The sequence below is a fragment of the Dasypus novemcinctus genome, chromosome 2 (assembly GCF_030445035.2).
Source record: "Dasypus novemcinctus isolate mDasNov1 chromosome 2, mDasNov1.1.hap2, whole genome shotgun sequence".
NCBI lineage: Eukaryota > Metazoa > Chordata > Mammalia > Cingulata > Dasypodidae > Dasypus > Dasypus novemcinctus.
In genome coordinates this window covers 189,726,274-189,745,638 of record NC_080674.1, presented here as the reverse complement: position 1 = coordinate 189,745,638, position 19,365 = coordinate 189,726,274, and the positions used below count along the sequence as shown (strand labels likewise).

The following is a 19,365-nucleotide window of genomic DNA, read 5'->3' as shown; positions in this document are numbered from 1 at the left end:
TTTGTTTTGTTTCCCAAACATGACCATAGGGATCTGTCTTGAAAGCTTTCAGTGATATCTTATGTGGATGCCTTGTCTCTTTTTTTCTGTTTTCCAGGGTATAATTGACTACATCTTCTATTCTAAACCTCAGCTGAACACTTTAGGCATCCTGGGGCCTCTGGACCACCATTGGCTGGTTGAGAACAATATCAGCGGCTGCCCACACCCACTCATCCCCTCTGACCACTTCTCCCTTTTTGCACAACTGGAGCTCTTACTGCCTTTCCTGCCCCAAGTTAATGGCATTCACCTTCCTGGCAGGAGGTAGTCAAGTACCTTCAAGGACAACCTCAATTTTGTTTGTAAACTCGTAAAAATCTGAATATAGGGGAGTGAGGTATGGCCACTAGGGATTTTTTTTTCTGATGATGATTTGAATTTTCAATCCAGTTATTTGATAAGGATATAATATAAAAGCCAGGTGCTAGCAACAGACAAATTCTGAGCCCAATATGCTTTATATACTGTTAGACAGGGATTGGTGTGTTTGCACCTATCTTTAATTTGTTACAAGTAATTTTCCTGTTTCTTCTATCCAATATAATGTTTTCATGCCTTGAAATAGGAAAATGTTTGAACAGCATATTCTTTTTTGCACAGAAATCTGTAGCACTACTTTTTTGAGGCCAGTAGTAACATCCAGAGACCATTCTTCCATACTTTACTCCCTCCTTTTTCAGACTTGTTTGTAAAATAAAGAATTTGAATTTAGCCTTTATGATTGTATATGATCCACAGAAGACCTGATTTATGAAATTTTGTACTAAAAAATCAAATTTGGAAATGATTGTATTGTAAACTAAGGCTAAATTTTTTTTTAAACCTGTTTCATGTGTTATAAAGGCCAGCTTGTAAAAGAAGTTGCAACAGACTTTCTCTGCTAATGATTTGCACTGTTAGGGTTTTTGTTAGCCCTTTTGTACTACTTTATTTTTAAATTGAGAACATTGCTTTTTAAATCTAAATCTGTTTAAACCTTAGGACATTTTCTCTGACCAGAGGCAACTTATGCATGAATTGCTGAATTTTTATGAAAACTATCTACCAGGACAGATAAGCTGAGCAGTGAATGATCTGTAGGCATTTATTGACTGAATGTAATGGATGTTATATGTACATTCTGATATTTTTAAACCTTTAACTTTTTTTAAGTTAAGAAAAACTACAGCTGCTTAGGTACAGCTTCTTTACCTTCTTTTTGAGATACTTCCTGTCCTATCTCCACTGTGCCTGCCTAAATTTGTTCTCACCAAGCACTGCCTGTGCATGCAGAGAAAATCTGTGCATCCTCTTTTATATTTTTTAAATACTGTTTAACATTTGTGAGAATTTTATGAAAATGCTTTTGTATGAGCTGTGGCTTTTTTTCCATTGTGAAGCATTGAATATCACATTTTGGAACATGTTCAGAGGGTGGGTCCCTGGGTCTTTGCTCACCAGATTCAAGCACTGCTTCTTGGTGTCATTGCACAGTGCTGTTCATCACCCAGAATTACTACTATCATGTGAATTCTTTTTGTTTTCCATGTATTCCTTAGTCTCTATGTGTGTGGTGATATTTTTTTTTAAGCATTCCTTTTTTTTTATTTAAGTGATTTTCCGTTTATGAAGCAGTATAAATTAGATGCAGTGGGTCCCTAAGACAATTCTTCAGATCATTTTTAAAGTGACTAAGTCATTTTAATATGTCATCCAAGATAAAGTTATATTGTACCATACCCTGTGTTTTTCCCATAGTGCCATTAGTAGATTAAAGATGTAAAGCCAGCTTTAACTTTACAAGGTTACTTGTATACATCTTCTGTTCTCATTCATTTTTCTCTCAAAAAATCAAATTATTTCAGAGAGAGCTTAGTCTAACTGCTTTTGTTTCAACTGCAGGCAGGAGAGCAAAAGGACACCATGTGAGCATTAAGAAAAAATTGTTGAATGTTATTAACAATTTTTATACAGAAAATGAGTCATTTTGGATAATGACCTAAAATTTTATGAAAATGTTCAGCACGTAAATGTGCTTACTATTCTGTTTTTAAGAGAAAATAAAATTACATACTGTTTAAAATTCAAAGATTCTTTTTTTTTTTTTTTTTTTTAAACTCTCCAGAGGGCTTTTGATCTTGACTCTTTGTCTGGGACCTGGTTTTCCCTTTGAGGTTTTTTTTTTAGAGTTTGTTGTGATGTGTGTGTGTGTTTAATTTTTTTTATTATTTTGTTTAAGTTGTGCTGACACCAAACACGTCCTGTTTATAATCAGTACATTGGAAAGCTGGTGTTATTGATGTAGAACCAATGCATAGCTTTTTTGTGGGTTTTTTTGTTTGTTTTTAAAGTGTGTATAAAAGGTGTGTTTACTCATTTTTCCTAAACACTGTGTTGGTAACGTGCATCATGACAATTCCCAGTGAGGGTGAGCTGGAGCAGGTTGGACTGATCAGACAAAGGAAGCTACTCTTCCTATGATCTGCATTATGTAATAACAGGTCCAGAAAGCTTTATGGAAGGGGAGGGGGAGAAGCACTTACTCATTTTGTATTTGTTAATTGGAGGGTGGTATTATTTTCATAGATGCTGGAACTAGAGTGCACTTGTTAGATGCTAAAGGTTTGAGCTTTACAAAAAATGTTTTCATCTGTCTTTGTTATTGTCTACAATGTATTTGAAATTTGGGGGCAGAATAGTAAGATATAATGGCCTGTTATGTCTTGAAAATATTTGTTCTTGCCTCTTCCAGGCACACTGCATTTTGTGGGTCAGTTTAAACAGCTTCTCCACCTTATTTAGATAGTAATAAGTTGAACCAAGAGTATAGATTTACAACTGTAACCTTCAAGAGAGAAAGAAGTATTTTAGGTTTAAGGAATAAATAGTCACACCAAAACAGACCACAATACTTTTGTTAAGCAAGGTTTAGTCTTTACATATTTTCTGTCCTGAGTAATTTCCAAGAATCCATACTTCCTAAAATGCAATAAAAACTGTATGTTTTCATAGTGCAGATTTCTTTCAAAAATTCTGTAATAAGTCTAATATAAAGGTGGTATTTCCGTTTTGTAATTTCAGTATTCTTGCTGGATTAACCCATCTTTTGAATGTTCTACAGAAAATTTGGATGCGTTTTCCATTTTAAAGATCAGAAATTTGGAGACATTGAATTTCTGTTGTAAATCTCTTGAAGTACATACAGTCTGCCATATTAGTGGTGATTATTTTTGCTTTGAGACTTTAAATAATGGTCATCAAAATTAATTTATGGCACAATTTAAAGTTGTAGAAACAAATTGTTGAGTACAGCTTTAATAGTCCCAGAAGATAAGGCCAAGAATATCTCCACGAAAAGTTTTTGTTTTTAATTTAATTTGATTTGATGACAACCAGGAAAACTCATTTTTGGTTAGCACTTTGAGACCTAAGGATATTATTAAATTGGGTGCAATGCACTTCTAAATGTTGAAATCAAAATTTCACAGCTCTTCTAAGATTCAGGTATTCAATTAGAAATTCAAGTTTTAATGTTCCACTCTTTAATATTTAATATTTAAATCCATGGAACCAGTGTCCATGGGCACTTTTAAGGTTTTGGGGTCATGTCATATAAGGACAGAAACCAACCCTAGGCAGAACAATCTTAGCAGTCTCTTCTTTGAATGAAACAATCAGAATATCCCGTAAAAAATGTCACAGGTAACTCAGAACACCTGTAGCGAGGGTTTCTTCTCCCCCCCACATAAACAGTATTTTAAAGATGTTCACTTTGCTCTTCTTTTTGGTTACATAAATTTTTAATAACTCAAATGTCTTGGTATGTTGGAGTAGTGTCTAAAATAGAGTATTTAGTCTTTATTCACAGTCCATTATATTGTGTAATGCACTGGACTAACTCTTGTTTACCATTCATGTAACAAAACCCAACGCATTATCTGCACTAAGCTCAAAGATTGTTGCATTTGCCTAGGCAGCTCTTTGATATAGGGGTAGTGGGAAACTGAGGATGTACAATATGAACTGGTGGTAACAAGGGCTTTTACTGTTCTCTTCAGTGGAATCTTCTTGGTCAAATTGTAACTAGCTAGTATTATATTTATATACAGGGTCTCTTTTCTTTACCAATGTATTTTCCTACTCATAGCCAACCAATAAATTCAATATCTGTTTCAAATATTTTTACAGTGTAATTTCTATAGCTGCAGTACTGCGCTTGGAGAAAAATAAGTGTTAATGAGCAGACCACATATTTAAAATTCCAAGGCATCTGGGACAGGGTTGTGATATGGGGAAATTGTCTCAACTTATGTATTTCCTCACTGGCTGTGTTACTCTATATAACATCATATCTTTGCCAAAGTTAGAGTTGATATTCACACAACTAACTGGTAGTCTTTTTGCATTTAGGATTTTTTTGTTTTTTTTCACCATATACCTCGTACTTACAAGAAATGGACACTCATTCCTCCCATCTTTTGGAAGGAAGTTGACATTTTAAAGAAATGCTTTTTTTTTTTTTTTTTAATTTTACTTATTTTTAAAAATTACATTAAAAAAATATGAGGTCCCAATCAACCCCACCGCCCCCACCCCCCACTCCCCCCACAGCAACACTCTCTCCCATCATCGTGACACATCCATTGCACCCGGTAAGTACATCTCTGAACATCACTGCACCCCGTAGTCAGTGGTCCACATCATAGCCCACACTCTCCCACGTTCCATCCAGTGGGCCCTGGGGGGATCTACAATGTCCCATAATTGTCCGTGAAGCACCAGCCAGGACAACTCCACGTCCCGAAAACGCCTCCACATCTCATCTCTTCCTCCCATTCCCCAAACCCAGCAGCCACCATGGCTACCCTTCCCACACCCATTCCACATTTTCTCTGGACATTGGATTGGTTGTGTCCATTGCACATGTATGTCAAGTGGGGGCTTAGATTCCACGTGGATACTAGATGCACTCCTCCTGCTTTCAGACACTCTAGGTTCCATGGTGTGGAGGTTGACCTTCTTCAACTCCATGTTAGCTGAGTGGGGTAAGTCCAATAAATCAAAGTGTAGGAGCTGAAGTCTGTTGAGGCTCTGGGCCTGGGTGTCTTATTATCAGTCCAGGGATTCAAATCCCCTAAATATATCTTAAACCCCAGCACCAACTACAATTCCAATAAAGTAGCATGCAAGTCTTGTGAGAAGAGATCCCCTCTGAGTCCAATTCCATCATGCAGAAACACCAGCTCCAAAGAAGGGCCATCTGCCATGGCAGTGAACCCCATCTGCCATGACCATAGAACCTGTGGGTCTCTTTATGGGGTTGTATCTACTTTATCTGTCTCTTAGACTCTGCTCAGTTGTGCATAAGGGCATTCCTTCTGACAACCTCCAGACTCTTTTTTAGAGATTCATAGCCTTATAATCTCATTTCTGCTTTCCATTTCCCCCTTACATTAGGTCAAACAGCATTTTGAAGTCATGTTATTATATGTAGACAGGGATATTCTGCTGATCCGTATTGAACCTTTAATTCAAGGTCATTTTCTAGTTACATCTTCAGCTGGTATGTGGTAGTGATCCCTCGGTGCCAGGGAGGCTCATCCCTGGGTGTCATGTCCCACGCTGGGGGGAATGCACTGCATCTACATGCTGAGTTTGGCTGTGAGAGTGGCCACATTTGAGTAACATGAAGGCTGTCAGGAGGAAACTCCCAGGCACAGTGCTACTCTAGGCCTTGTTCTTATTGCAGGTGTATAGGCTCAAAAGCATAGCCATTAGTATCAGGAGCCCACTGTTGGGCCCTCCTTCCTTCCTGGTTCTTGCCGTTGCACCTGGGGGACTGCCGCTGCTCCCCCAGGGTCCATGACAGTGACCCCCCGGCCAGGGGCCCAGTAAACCCCCAGCTGTTGTTTTTAATTGTTTCCACTATGAGTGTATCTAGACATTACTATATACCCTGGGCATATGCCCTGTATAACTCCCTGTCAGCCATATATATCCTGTCAATAACATCCTATATCAGTATTCCTCCGCTGCCATTGTTGAACCACTCTGTGATCCAATACTTCCTGTAAAGTGGATCCCAACATAATGTCAGCTTCACAAGAGTCTTAGATCACCGAAATTCATATATACAATATACAGTACTTCCCCAGATCCACCATAAAACCTTTTCCCTTCCACAGCGATAATCTTTTAGCTTATTCATATCATATTTCCTGAAACTGATGTACAGATTCCAAGACAATAGCTTTCAAACAAGGTGACATCTGTGCTTACTATGTGGGCCATACTTTAGGTTGTACAGTTTTCTAGATTTTTTAGTTATCCTATGTTTTGCCTTATTGTTTACATTATTAGTCTGTCGTCCCCTGTATGTTTTTGGTGTAATATTACATGTTTTATATTCATCCTCGTGTACTCTCACAGAACTCCTCTCTTGCCCCCATATTTACCTTGGTTCCATCCATTCCACATCCATTTTCCCCTCCCCTTGGGGCCCACAACGCCAGCCAATCTCCATTTCCCAAGAAGCCATGTCCAGAGATACTTGCAGCAGTATTCAGGACCTGACTTTCTCAACTGCCCTAATGCCCTGGGAGCCGCCCTTTCTCACGAGAGATACAGTTCTCTCTATTTGACGGCATTAGTCTTCCCCAGGATGTGGGTCCACCTCAACTCTCACTTCTTGGGTCTCTTCCCAATGGTACAACCCACCTTGGCAAAATGAGCCTTCAGCTATTCTCCTGGAGTCCATCCCGCATCAGACCATACCCCCAGAGCATCCTAAACAGGTAACCCTCCTACTTATACTTTTATACGATTTTCTCAACATTTTGTTCTCAATGAACACCTGACACTCTCCCATGTTCGTATGTTGCCCCCCCTCCCCCCAATTTTTGGACAATATTACCCTTCTTCCCATCCCCAGCCCCCCTCAAACCCACAAAGCCCCACCCGAAGGCAACCCCTTGCCCCCATTTTGTCCCTTCTTTGTGCTCATACTTACCACCAGCTCATCACAGATTCCACCCCTGCAGACGTTAACTCACATCCTTCCTCCACCCCCCGATTTCCTGTAAGCCTCTTTTCCAGACTCTAGCTCTCTGAGGCAGCTTGCTTATATCATATCATTGAGGTCATGTAGTATTTGTCCTTCAATGCCTGGGTTGCTTCACTCAACATAAGATTCTCAAGGTTCATCCATGTTATCACGTGTGATTGTAGTGTATTTGTTCTTACAGGCGAGTAGTATTCCATTGTATGTATATACCACATTTTATTGATCTACTCGTCTGTTGATGGACATTTGGATTGATTCCAACTTTTGGTGATAGTGAACAATGCTGCTATGAACATTGGTGTACATATATCTGTTTGTGTCCTTGTTTTCAGTTCTGATGGGTATATACCCAGCAGTGGTATTGCTGGGTCATATGGCAAATCTATGGTTAGTTTTTTGAGAAACCGCCAAACTGTCCTCCAGAATGGTTGGATCCTTCTGCATTCCCACCAGCAGTGGATGAGTGTTCCCCTTTCTTCACATCCTTTCCAGCATTTGTATTCTTCTGTTTTTTTCATAGCTGCCAAATCTTATGGTAGTAAGATGGTATCTCATTGTAGTTTTGATTTGCATTTCCCTGATAGCTAGAGATTTGGAGCATTTTTTCATGTGCTTTTTAGCCATTTGTATTTCTTCTTTGGAGAAGTGTCTGTTTAAATCTTTTTCCCATTTTTTGAATGGGTTGTTTATCTTTTTGTTTTCGAGATATATGAGTTCTTTATATATGCAAGTTATAAGTCTCTTATCAGATATATGGTTGCCAAATATTTTCTCCCATTGTGTGGGTTCCCTTTTTACTTTCTTGACAAACTCCTTTGAGGTGCAGAAGGCTTTAATTTTGAGGAAGTACCATTTATCTATTTGTTCTTTTGCTACTCGTGCTTTTGGTGTGATATTCATGAAGCCATTTCCTATTACAAGGTCCTGTAGATGTTTCCCTACACTGCTTTCCAAGATCTTTATGGTCTTGGCTCTTATATTTAGGTCTTTGATCCATCTTGAGTTGATCTTTGTATAAGGTGTGAGATGGTAATCCTCTTTCATTCTTCTACATATGGCTATCCAGTTCTCCAGGCACCATTTGTTGAATAGGCCATTCTCTCCCAGTTGAGAGGGTTTGGTGGCTTTATCGAATATTATATGGCTATATACATGAGGTTCTATATCAGAACTTTCAATTCGATTCCATTGGTCTGTGTGTCTCTCCTTATGCCAATACCATGCTGTTTTCACTACTGTAGCTTTGTAGTATGTTTTGAAGTCAGGAAGTGTGATTCCTCCTATTTCGTTTTTCTTTTTCAATATGTCTTTGGCTATTCGGGGCCTCTTTCCTTTCCAAATAAATTTCATAGTTAGTTTTTCTAGTTCCTTAAAGAAGGCTGTGTTGATTTTTATTGGGATTGCATAAGAAATGCTTTTAATACAGTAGCAAAACACTGTGCTGGTGGGGTTAGACTAATTCATTAAATGTTTTACTTGTTACATGTGTATTTTGCCGTATATATTAAAATGTGTGACTTCCCAGTGGTTAAGATATTGAGGAAAAACATTGTTTTTTACAAACTACTTCTATAACAAATAAATGTAAGTTTTTATGGAGATGCTGGAAGAAATCATTTGCATTTAAAATCAGGAGATGATTTAGATAAACTGAATGCTCAGATGTCCAGTTTTAAAGTAGGCATTTTCTACCCAATCCTTAATATATAATTTTACCTCTAGGAGTCTTACTCCTCCTAATTGCCACCAAAAAAAAAAAAACAGTATAAAAGAGTTAATGAAATATGCCCATGTTACTTTATGAACTTCAGTTAATGTTCTTTAAAGGAACAAATACTTAAAGAGACAGACCTGCAATATATTTAGAATAAAGTTTCTGGGTAACCATGTTTAATATACTGAGAATTCTTTTTGAGGTATTACTTTTTTATTATGGTTTATATTTATTTTAAAATAGGTCTTCAAAAATACTAAAAAATAAAGACTTATGTATGTTATATATTAGAAGAATCTTATTGAAATAGCTTTGGAGAATTTTATGAATTTTGAGAAATATTTATATAAGTGAATATACCTCGAATAATAATGCAAAATGTTTTAAGTAGATTGTTCCCCAAATGATAGTAACCAAATATGCTGCTAGATTACGAGATGACTGGAAAACCTATTGTAGCAGCTTGTTTCTTTCTTTTTTAAGCAATATTCATTGTTTTTAATCTAATGAATAAATGTTGGTTTTCTCAGTTTCTTTGAACTGCAAACTTCAAATCACTTGAATCTATCCAGAAGCTATGAAATTTTTTTGGGCCTGTCACAACAAACTTTGCTTATTCTATCCCTGAGACCTGAGGTGGGTTTCAGTCTAACAGCAAAAACAAGTCCAAGCCGCCGCCAGATCCTCAAAAGAACTGTTTAAAGGCTTCTGACTAAATGCCCTGTGGATTTTGCTGTCTCCCTTTCATGGCAATCCTGCTAGCAATACATCATTTTCTAACTTAATTTTTTCTTTTTTTAAAGGAGGTCCCAGGGATTGAACCTGGGACCTCATACATGGGAAGCAGGCACTCAGCCACTGAGCTATACCCACATCCCAAACTTTATTTAATTTTTGAAAACCTGGCTCACAAAATACAAATAAAGTGAAATGATGATGTGACCAAATTCAGAAGAAATCTCTGCAAAAAGGAAAACTTGCTTTCTCTCTAAGATTCCTACAGAGGGTGTTTGATTCTCATGGCAATGATGGGGATGGAGAGAGTGTTCAACACACTGAGCTTTAGTTGATGAGTTACCAGAACCTTCTCCCCTCCCCATTAACCACATGGCACGTGCTAGTGGTGACTGAAGGACTATCAGGCATGGGTCCATTGTGGTGACTTATGCTTACATCACTTCTTGGATGCCATATTGATCAGTACACGTTTAGAATTTTCTCATCAGACCCTGCACTTAATTTGGAAGTAACGATGTGTCAGACCTAGCCTCGCCTTCAAGTTGCTCACTGGTTATTATGATCCAATACAGTAAGTGCTCAAGAGATACCAGTTGTGGAGGGGAGCAACTTACTCCATGATCCATAAAATCTAAAATCAGACCTTTCAGCTGGATTTTGAAGGACTAAGAATTTGTTTCCTTATGAATAAATAAGGAATCGCACTGAAGGCCTTTATAAAATGTGTGAAGCTGTGCGTGTGAATGGGCTTAGAACACGGTTTTGGCTCACGGGTGGGGAGTACACTCGTGAGCGCCAGGATCTGATGGGCAAAGTCGGGGCGTTCTGAACCTTGAAACACATGCTGAAATTCAAACTTCACCCTGTAGGTGGTGGTAGAGAGCCGTACGATGTTTTACATAGGCATTGAGCAAGGTGGAAGATGGTTAAAAGAATAAGCCTAATTGGCATGGTCCAACTGCAAAAGGATAAACTGAGAAGAACTTGGAGGGCAATGAGGATGGAAAGGAAGGGAAATTTGAAATGGCTAGGGAACAGAATAAGAACTTTGGTTCCTTTCTCAGCCACATAGGTGAAGAGACGGATAAGTGAGTTTTGAATAAAGCTGCTTGAATGATTCCATCTTTAGTCCCTTTATGTACTGTTTTCATTAGGCAAACCCTGTGTCCTATTATCTTCACTCCCAAGACACTTTTTTCCCTTTACTATCCTGACAAAAAAAAATTTTAGTCAAGGAATTTTGTTTCTCAAGTTGCATCTTTGTTCCATTAATGGTTTAAGTGTAAAAGACTTACCTTTCAGAGGTTACCAGTAAGACCACCCATTAGAAGATACTTTAATAGAACAAGACACAAGAGCCGAAAGTATATAAGAATTCTAAATCCAGTCAAATTTCCACTTGTACAAGGGATTAGACCTGAGCTGTCCAATACAGTAGCTTCTAGCCACATGGGACTTCTTAGTGCTTGAAATGTGACTGGTGAGGCTATAGAAATGTAAAATCCTTCTCCACTAAACAATTTACTATTTGGTAGGAACATATTTCACTTTTCAGGTGATAATGGAACAATTGCATTGCATGCCGATATTACACATAAACCACCTGCCGGATCAAAGAACTGATTCCCTTCTAATGATGTTTTGTTACTCAGCAAAGTAACACTGTAAGACACCAAGAGTTTTAGTCAGACACCATTAGTTACAGTGGTACCTATGTAAATCATAATTGGTTATTATACTGAAATACTTCCGTTGTAATAAAATTAAATTACCTTTCTAGTTTAAAAAAGACAACATTTTAAAAATTGGTTCTTATTTTTTTTAAATATTTATTTATTATTATTATTATTTTAATTATATTAAAAAATATATATGAGGTCCCATTCAACCCCACTGCCCCCGCCCCCCACTCCCCCCACAGCAACACTCTCTCCCATCATCGTGATACATCCATTGCACCTGGTAAGTTCATCTCTGAGCATCACTGCACCCCATAGTCAACGGTCCACATCATAGCCCAGACTCTCTCACGTTCCATCCAGTGGGCCCTGGGGGGATCTACAGCGTCCCGTAATTGTCCGTGAAGCACTATCCAGGACAACTCCACGTCCCGAAAACGCCTCCACATCTCATCTCTTCCTCCCGTTCCCCACACCCAGCAGCCCCCATGGCTACCGTTCCCACACCCATTCCACATTTTCTCTGTGGACATTGGATTGGTTGTGTCCATTGCACACCTATGTCAAGTGAGGGCTTAGATTCCACATGGGTACTGGATGCACTCTTCCCGCTTCTAGTTGTAGACACTCTAGGCTTCATGTTGTGGTGGTTGACCTTCTTCAACTCCATGTTAGCTGAGTGGAGTAAGTCCAATAAGTCAAAGTGTAGGAGCTGAAGTCTGTTGAGGCTCTGGGCCTGGGTGTCATATTATCAGTCCAGAGATTCAAATCCCCTACATATATCTTAAACTCAGCACCAACTACAATTTCAATAAAGTAGCATGCAAGTCTTGTGAAAAGAGATCCCCTCTGAGTCCATTTCCATCACGCAGAAACACCAGCTCCAAAGAAGGGCCATCTGTCATGGCAGTGAACCCCTTCTGCCATGACCATAGAACCCGTGGGTCTCTTTATCCTTCAAAAGAACCAATACCTGGGGTTGTATCTACCTTATCTGTCTCTTAGACTCTGTTCAGTTGTACATAGGGGTATTCCTTCTGACAACCTCCAGACTCTTTTTTGGAGACTCACAGCCTTATAATCTCATTTCTTCTTTCCATTTCCCCCTTACATTAGGTCAAACCGCTTCCCGAAGTCATGTTATTATATGTAGACAGGTATATTCTGCTGTTCCGCATTGAATCTTTAATTCAAGGTCATTTTCTAGTTGCTTCTTCAGCTGGTATGTGGTAGTGATCCCTCGGTGCCAGGGAGGCTCATCCCCGGGTGTCGTGTCCCACGCTGGGGGGAATGCATCACATCTACACACTGAGTTTGGCTGTGAGAGTGGCCACATTTGAGTAACATGAAGGCTGTCAGGAGGAAACCCCCAGGCACAATGCTACTCTAGGCCTTGTTCTTATTGCAGGTGCATAGGCTCAAAAGTGTAGCCATTAGTATCAAGAGCCCACTGTTGGGCCCTCCTTCCTTCCTGGTTCTTGCCGTTGGACCTGGAGGATTGCCGCTGCTCTCCCAGGGCCCACAACAGTGACCCCCCGGCCAGGAGCCCAGTACCCCCCCAGCTGTTGTTTTTAATTGTTTCCACTATGAGTATATATAGACATTACCATATACCCTGGGCATATGCCCTGTATAACTCCCTGTCAACCATATATATCCTGTCAATAACATCCCATATCAGTATTCCTCCGCTGCCATTGTTGAACCACTCTGTGATCCAAAACTTCCCGTAAAGTGAATCCCAACATAATGTCAGCTTCAGAAGAGTCTTAGATCACCAAAATTCATATATACAATATACAGTATTTCCCCAGATCCACCATAAAACCTTTTCCCTTCCACAGCAATAATCTTTTAACTTATTCATATCATATTTCCTGAAACTGATGTACAGTTTCCGAAACTATAGTTTTCAAACAAGGTAACATTTGTGCTTACTATGTGGTCCATACTTTAGGTTGTACAGTTTTCTAAAATTTTTAGTTATCCTATGTTTTGTCTTATGGTTTTCATTATTAGTCTGTCGTCCCCTATGTGTTTTTGGTGTAATATTAGCTGTTTTATATTCATCCTCGTGTACTCTCACATAACTCCTCTTTTGCCCCCTTATTTACCTTTGTTCTATCCATTGCACGTCCATTTTCCCCTCCCCTTAGGGCCCACAACGCCTGCCAATCTAATGCCCTGGGAGCCGTCCTTTCTCACGAGAGATACAGTTCTCTCTATTCGACGGCATTAGTCTTCCCCAGGATATGGGTCCACCCCACCCAATGGTAGAACCCACCTTGGCAAAATGAGCCTTCAGCTATTCCCTCCGGAGTCCGTCCCACATCAGACCATACCCCCTGAGCGTCCTAACCAGGTGACCCTCCTACTTATACTTTGATACGTTTTACTCAACATTTAGTTCTCAACGAACTTCTGGCACTCTCCCATGTTTGTATGTTGCCCCTCCCTCCCACCTATTTCTTGGACCATATTACCCCTCTTCCCATCCCCAGCCCCCCTCAAACCCAGAAAACCCCACCCGAAGGTAACCCCTTGCCCCCATTTTGTCCCTTCTTTGTGCTCGTACTTACCCCCAGCTCATCACAGATTCCACCCCTACAGACATTAACTCACATCCTTCCTCCACCCCCCATTTTCCTGTAAGCCACTTTTCCAGACTCTAGCTCTCTGAGGCAGTTAACTTATTTCATATCATTGAGGTCATATAGTATTTGTCCTTCAATGCCTGGGTTGCTTCACTTAACATAAGATTCTCAAGGTTCATCCATGTTATCACGTGCGATTGTAGTGTATTGGTTCTTACAGCTGAGTAGTATTCCATTGTGTGTATATACCATATTTTATTGATCCACTCATCTGTTGATGGACTTTTGGATTGATTCCAACTTTTGGCGATGGTGAACAATGCTGCTATGAACATTGGTGTACATATTTCGGTTTGTGTCCTTGTTTTCAGATCTGATGGGTATATACCCAGCAGTGGTATTGCTGGGTCATATGGCAAATCTATGGATAATTTTTTGAGAAACTGCCAAACTGTCCTCCAGAATGGTTGGATCCTTCTGCATTCCCACCAGCAATGGATGAGTGTTCCCCTTTCTTCACATCCTCTCCAGCATTTGTATTCTACTGTTTTTTTCATGGCTGCCAATCTTATGGGAGTAAGATGGTATCTCATTGTAGTTTTGATTTGCATTTCCCTGATAGCTAGGGATTTGGAGCATTTTTTCATGTGCTTTTTAGCCATTTGTATTTCTTCTTTGGAGAAGTGTCTGTTTAAATCTTTTTCCCATTTTTTAAATGGGTTGTTTATCTTTTTGTTTTCGAGATATATGAGTTCTTTATATATGCAAGTTATAAGTCTCTTATCAGATATATGGTTGCCAAATATTTTCTCCCATTGTGTGGGTTCCCTTTTTACTTTCTTGACAAACTCCTTTGAGGTGCAGAAGGCTTTAATTTTGAGGTAGTCCCATTTATCTATTTGTTCTTTTGCTGCTCGTGCTTTTGGTGTGATATTCATGAAGCCATTTCCTATTACAAGGTCCTGAAGATGTTTCCCTACACTGCTTTCTAAGGTCTTTATGGTCTTGGCTCTTATATTTAGGTCTTTGATCCATCTTGAGTTGATCTTTGTATAAGGTGTGAGATGGTAATCCTCTTTCATTCTTCTACATATGGCTATCCACTTCTCCAGGCACCATTTGTTGAATAGGCCATTCTCTCCCAGTTGAGAGGGTTTGGTGGCTTTATCGAATATTATATGGTTATATACATGAGGTTCTATATCTGAACTTTCAATTCGATTCCATTGGTCCATGTGTCTCTCCTTATGCCAGTACCATGCTGTTTTCACTACTGTAGTTTGTAGTATGTTTTGAAGTCAGGAAGTGTGATTCCTCCTATTTCGTTTTTCTTTTTCAATATGTCTTTGGCTATTCGGGGCCTCTTTTTATTCCAAATAAATTTCATAGTTAGTTTTTCTAGTTCCTTAAAGAAGGCTGTGTTGATTTTTATTGGGATTGCATTGAATGTGTAGATCAGTTTTGGTAGGATAGACATCTTAATAATATTCAGTCTTCCTATCCATGAACAGGGAATATTCTTCCATTTATTTAGGTCTTCTTTGATTTCCTTGAACAATCTTGTATAGTTCTCGATGTATAAGTTTTTTACCTCTTTAGTTAAATTTATTCCTAAGTATTTGATTTTTTTATTTACTATTGTGAATGGTATTTGTTTCTTGATTTCCTCCTGATCTTGCTCATTATTGGTGTACAGAAATGCTACTGATTTTTGCGCATTGATCTTATAACCTGCGACTTTGCTAAACTCATTTATGAGTTCTAGGAGCTTTGTTGAAGATCTCTCAGGGTTTTCTATATATAGGATCATGTCATCTGCAAATAATGAAATTTTGACTTCTTCCCTTCCAATTTGAATGCCTTTTATATCTGGTTCTTGTCTCAGTGCTCGAGCCAGTACTTCCAAGACAATGTTAAATAGGAGCGGAGACAATGGGCATCCTTGTCTTGTTCCTGATTTTAGAGGGAAGGATTTCAGGATTTCGCCATTGTAAACAATGTTGGCTTTAGGTTTTTCATATATACTCTTTATCATGTTCAAAAAGTTTCCTTGTATTCCGATCTTTTGGAGTGTTTTTATCAGGAAGGGGTGCTGTATTTTGTCAAATGCCTTTTCTGCATCTATAGATATAATCATGTGGTTTTTTTCTCTCAATCTGTTTATATGGTGTATTACATTGATTGATTTTCTTATGTTGACCCATCCTTGCATACCTGGGATAAATCCCACTTGGTCATGGTGTATAATTCGTTTAATGTGTTGTTGAATACGATTAGCAAGTATTTTGTTAAGTATTTTTGCGTCTAGGTTCATTAGAGAAATTGGTCTGTAATTTTCCTTTCTTGTGGTGTCTTTGTTTGGCTTTGGTACTAGGGTAATGTTGGCATCATAGAAGGAATTAGGCAGTGTTCCTTCTGTTTCGATTTTTTGGAATAGTTTCAACAGGATTGGTGTTAGTTCTTTCCGGAATGTTTTGTAGAATTCACCTGTGAAGCCGTCTGGCCCTGGGCTCTTCTTAGTTGGGAGATTTTTAATGACTGATTCTATCTCTTTGCTTGTGATTGGTTTGTTAAGATCATCAATTTCTTCTTTGGTCAGTATGGGCTGCTTATGTATTTCTAGGAATTTGTCCATTTCCTCTAAATTATCATTTTTGTTGGAATATAGTTTTTCAAAGTATCCTCTTATGATAGTCTTTATTTCTGTGGGGTCAGTGGTGATATCACCTTTCTCATTTCTTATTTTGTGTATTTGCATCTTTTCTCTTTTTTTCTTTGTTAGTCTCGCTAAAGGTTTGTCAATTTTGTTGATCTTCTCAAAAAACCAGCTCTTGGTCTTGTTTATTTTTTCAAGTGCTTTCTTATTTTCTATTTCATTTAGTTCTGCTCTTATCTTTGTTATTTCCTTCCTTCTTCTTCCTGTTGGGTTACTTTGTTGTTGTTTTTCTAATTCCTTCAAATGTGCAGTTAATTCTTCAATTTCTGCTCTTTCTTCTTTTTTGATATATGAATTTATGGCTATAAATTTCCCTCTCAGTACCGCTTTTGCTGCATCCCATAAATTTTGGTATGTTGTGTTATCATTATCATTTGTTTCAAGGTAGTCATTGATTTCTTTTGAGATTTCCTCTTTGACCCACTGTTATTCTAAGAGTGTGCTGTTTAATTTCCAAATTGTCATGTGAAGTCTGGGTCTCTGTCCCTTGCAAATTTCCAGCTTCACTCCACTGTGGTCAGAGATATTGTTTTGTATGATTTCGATCTTTCTGAATTCATTAAGCCTTTCTTTGTGGCCTAGCATATGGTCAATCTTGGAGAATGTTCCATGTGCGCTTGAGAAAAATGTATATCCTGCTGTGTTTGGGTGTAATGATCTATATATGTCTATTAGATCCAGCTCTTCTAATATACTGTTCAAATGTTTTGTTTCTTTAGTGATTCTCTTTTGAGATGTTCTGTCCAGAGTTGATAGTGGTGTATTAAAATCCCCCACTATAATTGTAGATGCATCTATTCTTTCACTTAGTTTTTCCAGCGTTTGCCTCACATATTTAGAGGCGCCCTTGTTAGGAGCATAAATATTTATGATTGTTCGATCTTCTTGACAAATTGTCCCTTTCACTAAAATATAGTATCCTTCTTTGTCTCTCACAATTGTTTCGCATTTAAAGTCTATTTTGTCTGATATTAATATAGCTACTCCTGCCTTTTTTTGGTTGTTGTTTGCTTGTATGATTGTTTTCCAGCCATTCACTTTCAACCTCCATGAGTCTCTGGGTCTAAGATGTGTCTCTTGTAGGCAGCATATAGATGGGTCATATTTCCTTATCCAGTGTCCCAGTCTGAATCTTTTGATAGGTGAGTTTAATCCATTGACATTCAGTGTTATTACGTTTAGAGAGTTATTTATGGTAGCCATATTTTGGTTGGATTTGTGTTTGTTATATTTTGTTTGTATTATTTTATTTTCCACTTCTATTTTTGTCTTTCTTGTTGCTTTTACACTCTCCTCCATCTCTGACTGTCCTGTTTTTTCCTTTCTTCCTGCAGAATTCCCTTAAGAATTTCTTGAAGGGGAGGTTTCTTGTTGATATACTCTTTCAGTTTCTGTTTATCTGTGAATATTTTGAACTCTCCATCATTTCTGAATGCTAGTTTAGCTGGATAGAGTATTCTTGTTTGGAGATTTTTTTCCTTTAGTACCTTGACTATATCATACCACTGCCTTCTTGCCTCCATCGTTTCAGATGAGAAATCAGCACTTAATCTTATGGAGTTTCCCTTGTATGTGATGGTTTTCTTTTCTCTTGCTGCTTTTAGAATTTTTTCTTTGTCTTGAGCATTGGATAATTTGACAAGTATATGTCTTGGGGTGGGCCTGTTGGGGTTTATGACCAGTGGAGTGCGCTGTGCTTCTTGGATGTGTACATCTGTCTCTTTCAGTAGATTTGGGAAGTTTTCATTCATTATTTCCTGCAACACTCCTTCTGACCCCTTTCCCTTCTCTTCTCCTTCTGGAATGCCTATAATACGTATGTTTGAGCATTTTGCGTTATCATTCAGGTCCCTAAGTCCTATCTGGATTTTTTCTACCTTTTTATTGACCACTTCTACTATCTGTTTGATTTCCAATGCACTGTCTTCCACATCACTAATTCTCTGCTCTGCCTCTTCTAGTCTGCTGATATTTGCTGCAAGTGTATTTTTGATTTCTTGAATTGTGGTGTTCATTTCCATCATATCTGTTATTTTTTTGCGCATGTCTGCAATTTCCCCTCCAAGTGTTGTCTTCACGCTGTTAACCTCTTTCATTACTTCATCAAATTTGTCGGTGATAAATGTTCTGAGATCTTTCATTGCTTGTGCGAAGTCCTGCCCCCCTTCCTGATTTTCAGTTTGTTGATTGGATTCAGCCATGTTTTCCTGATTACTGGTTTGGTTTGTAGATTTTTGTTGCTGTCTTGTCAACATTTTTTCTTGACGGGTTTAATCAGTTCCTTAGCTTCTTTGTCTAGTCTTGGAGATTAATTAGCTGTTGTTTTTGCGTAAGTGTTATATCTTCTCTTTGTCACTTTGTTCTTCTTATTCCAATTTCTTATTGCTAGTTAAGCTCACTTTAAAGGAAAGTATTAGTGCTGGGGAAAGTCAATTGTGTAAGGAAGGAAAAAGTGTGAAGTAGTATTGGTGATATATGTTTACAAAGCAACAATATGAGTTCTGGGAGGATGGAGGTTAGATCATGTAAATTGTGTAGAGTTATAGTAGTAGGAAAGTACCTATAATGAGGTAGACGACTGAATATGGGAGGAATGTGGTACGTACTAAGAGGCTATTGTTTTTGTGAGAGAGGGAAAGAGAAAAGAAAGGTAATAGTTTCAGGGACGAATACCAGATGGAAAACGAAACAAAGGTATTAGAAATTAAGAGTTAGACACTTTGTGGATCAAAGAAAGGGAGATGGAATATAGGAGAGATAGCAGATGGTGGAGGATATCAAGTTGTAGGGGAAAGGGGATAGTGTAGATAGGCTAAATCTATTCACAGAGAAATGAGGCA

At 38.5% G+C, this 19,365-nt stretch overlaps 1 protein-coding gene across 1 annotated transcript in view; it reads left to right on the top strand.

Annotated features, from left to right (window-relative positions):
• Positions 1–4,198, top strand: part of CNOT6 (CCR4-NOT transcription complex subunit 6) — an 84,883-nt gene extending 80,685 nt beyond the window's left edge. Inside the window, exon 13 of the mRNA XM_004456631.5 lies at positions 98–4,198. Within this exon, the coding sequence (XP_004456688.2) occupies positions 98–310 (213 nt within the window). The 3' untranslated portion in view covers positions 311–4,198. The remainder of the gene's footprint in view (positions 1–97) is intronic.
• Positions 4,199–19,365: the final 15,167 nt, after the last annotated feature.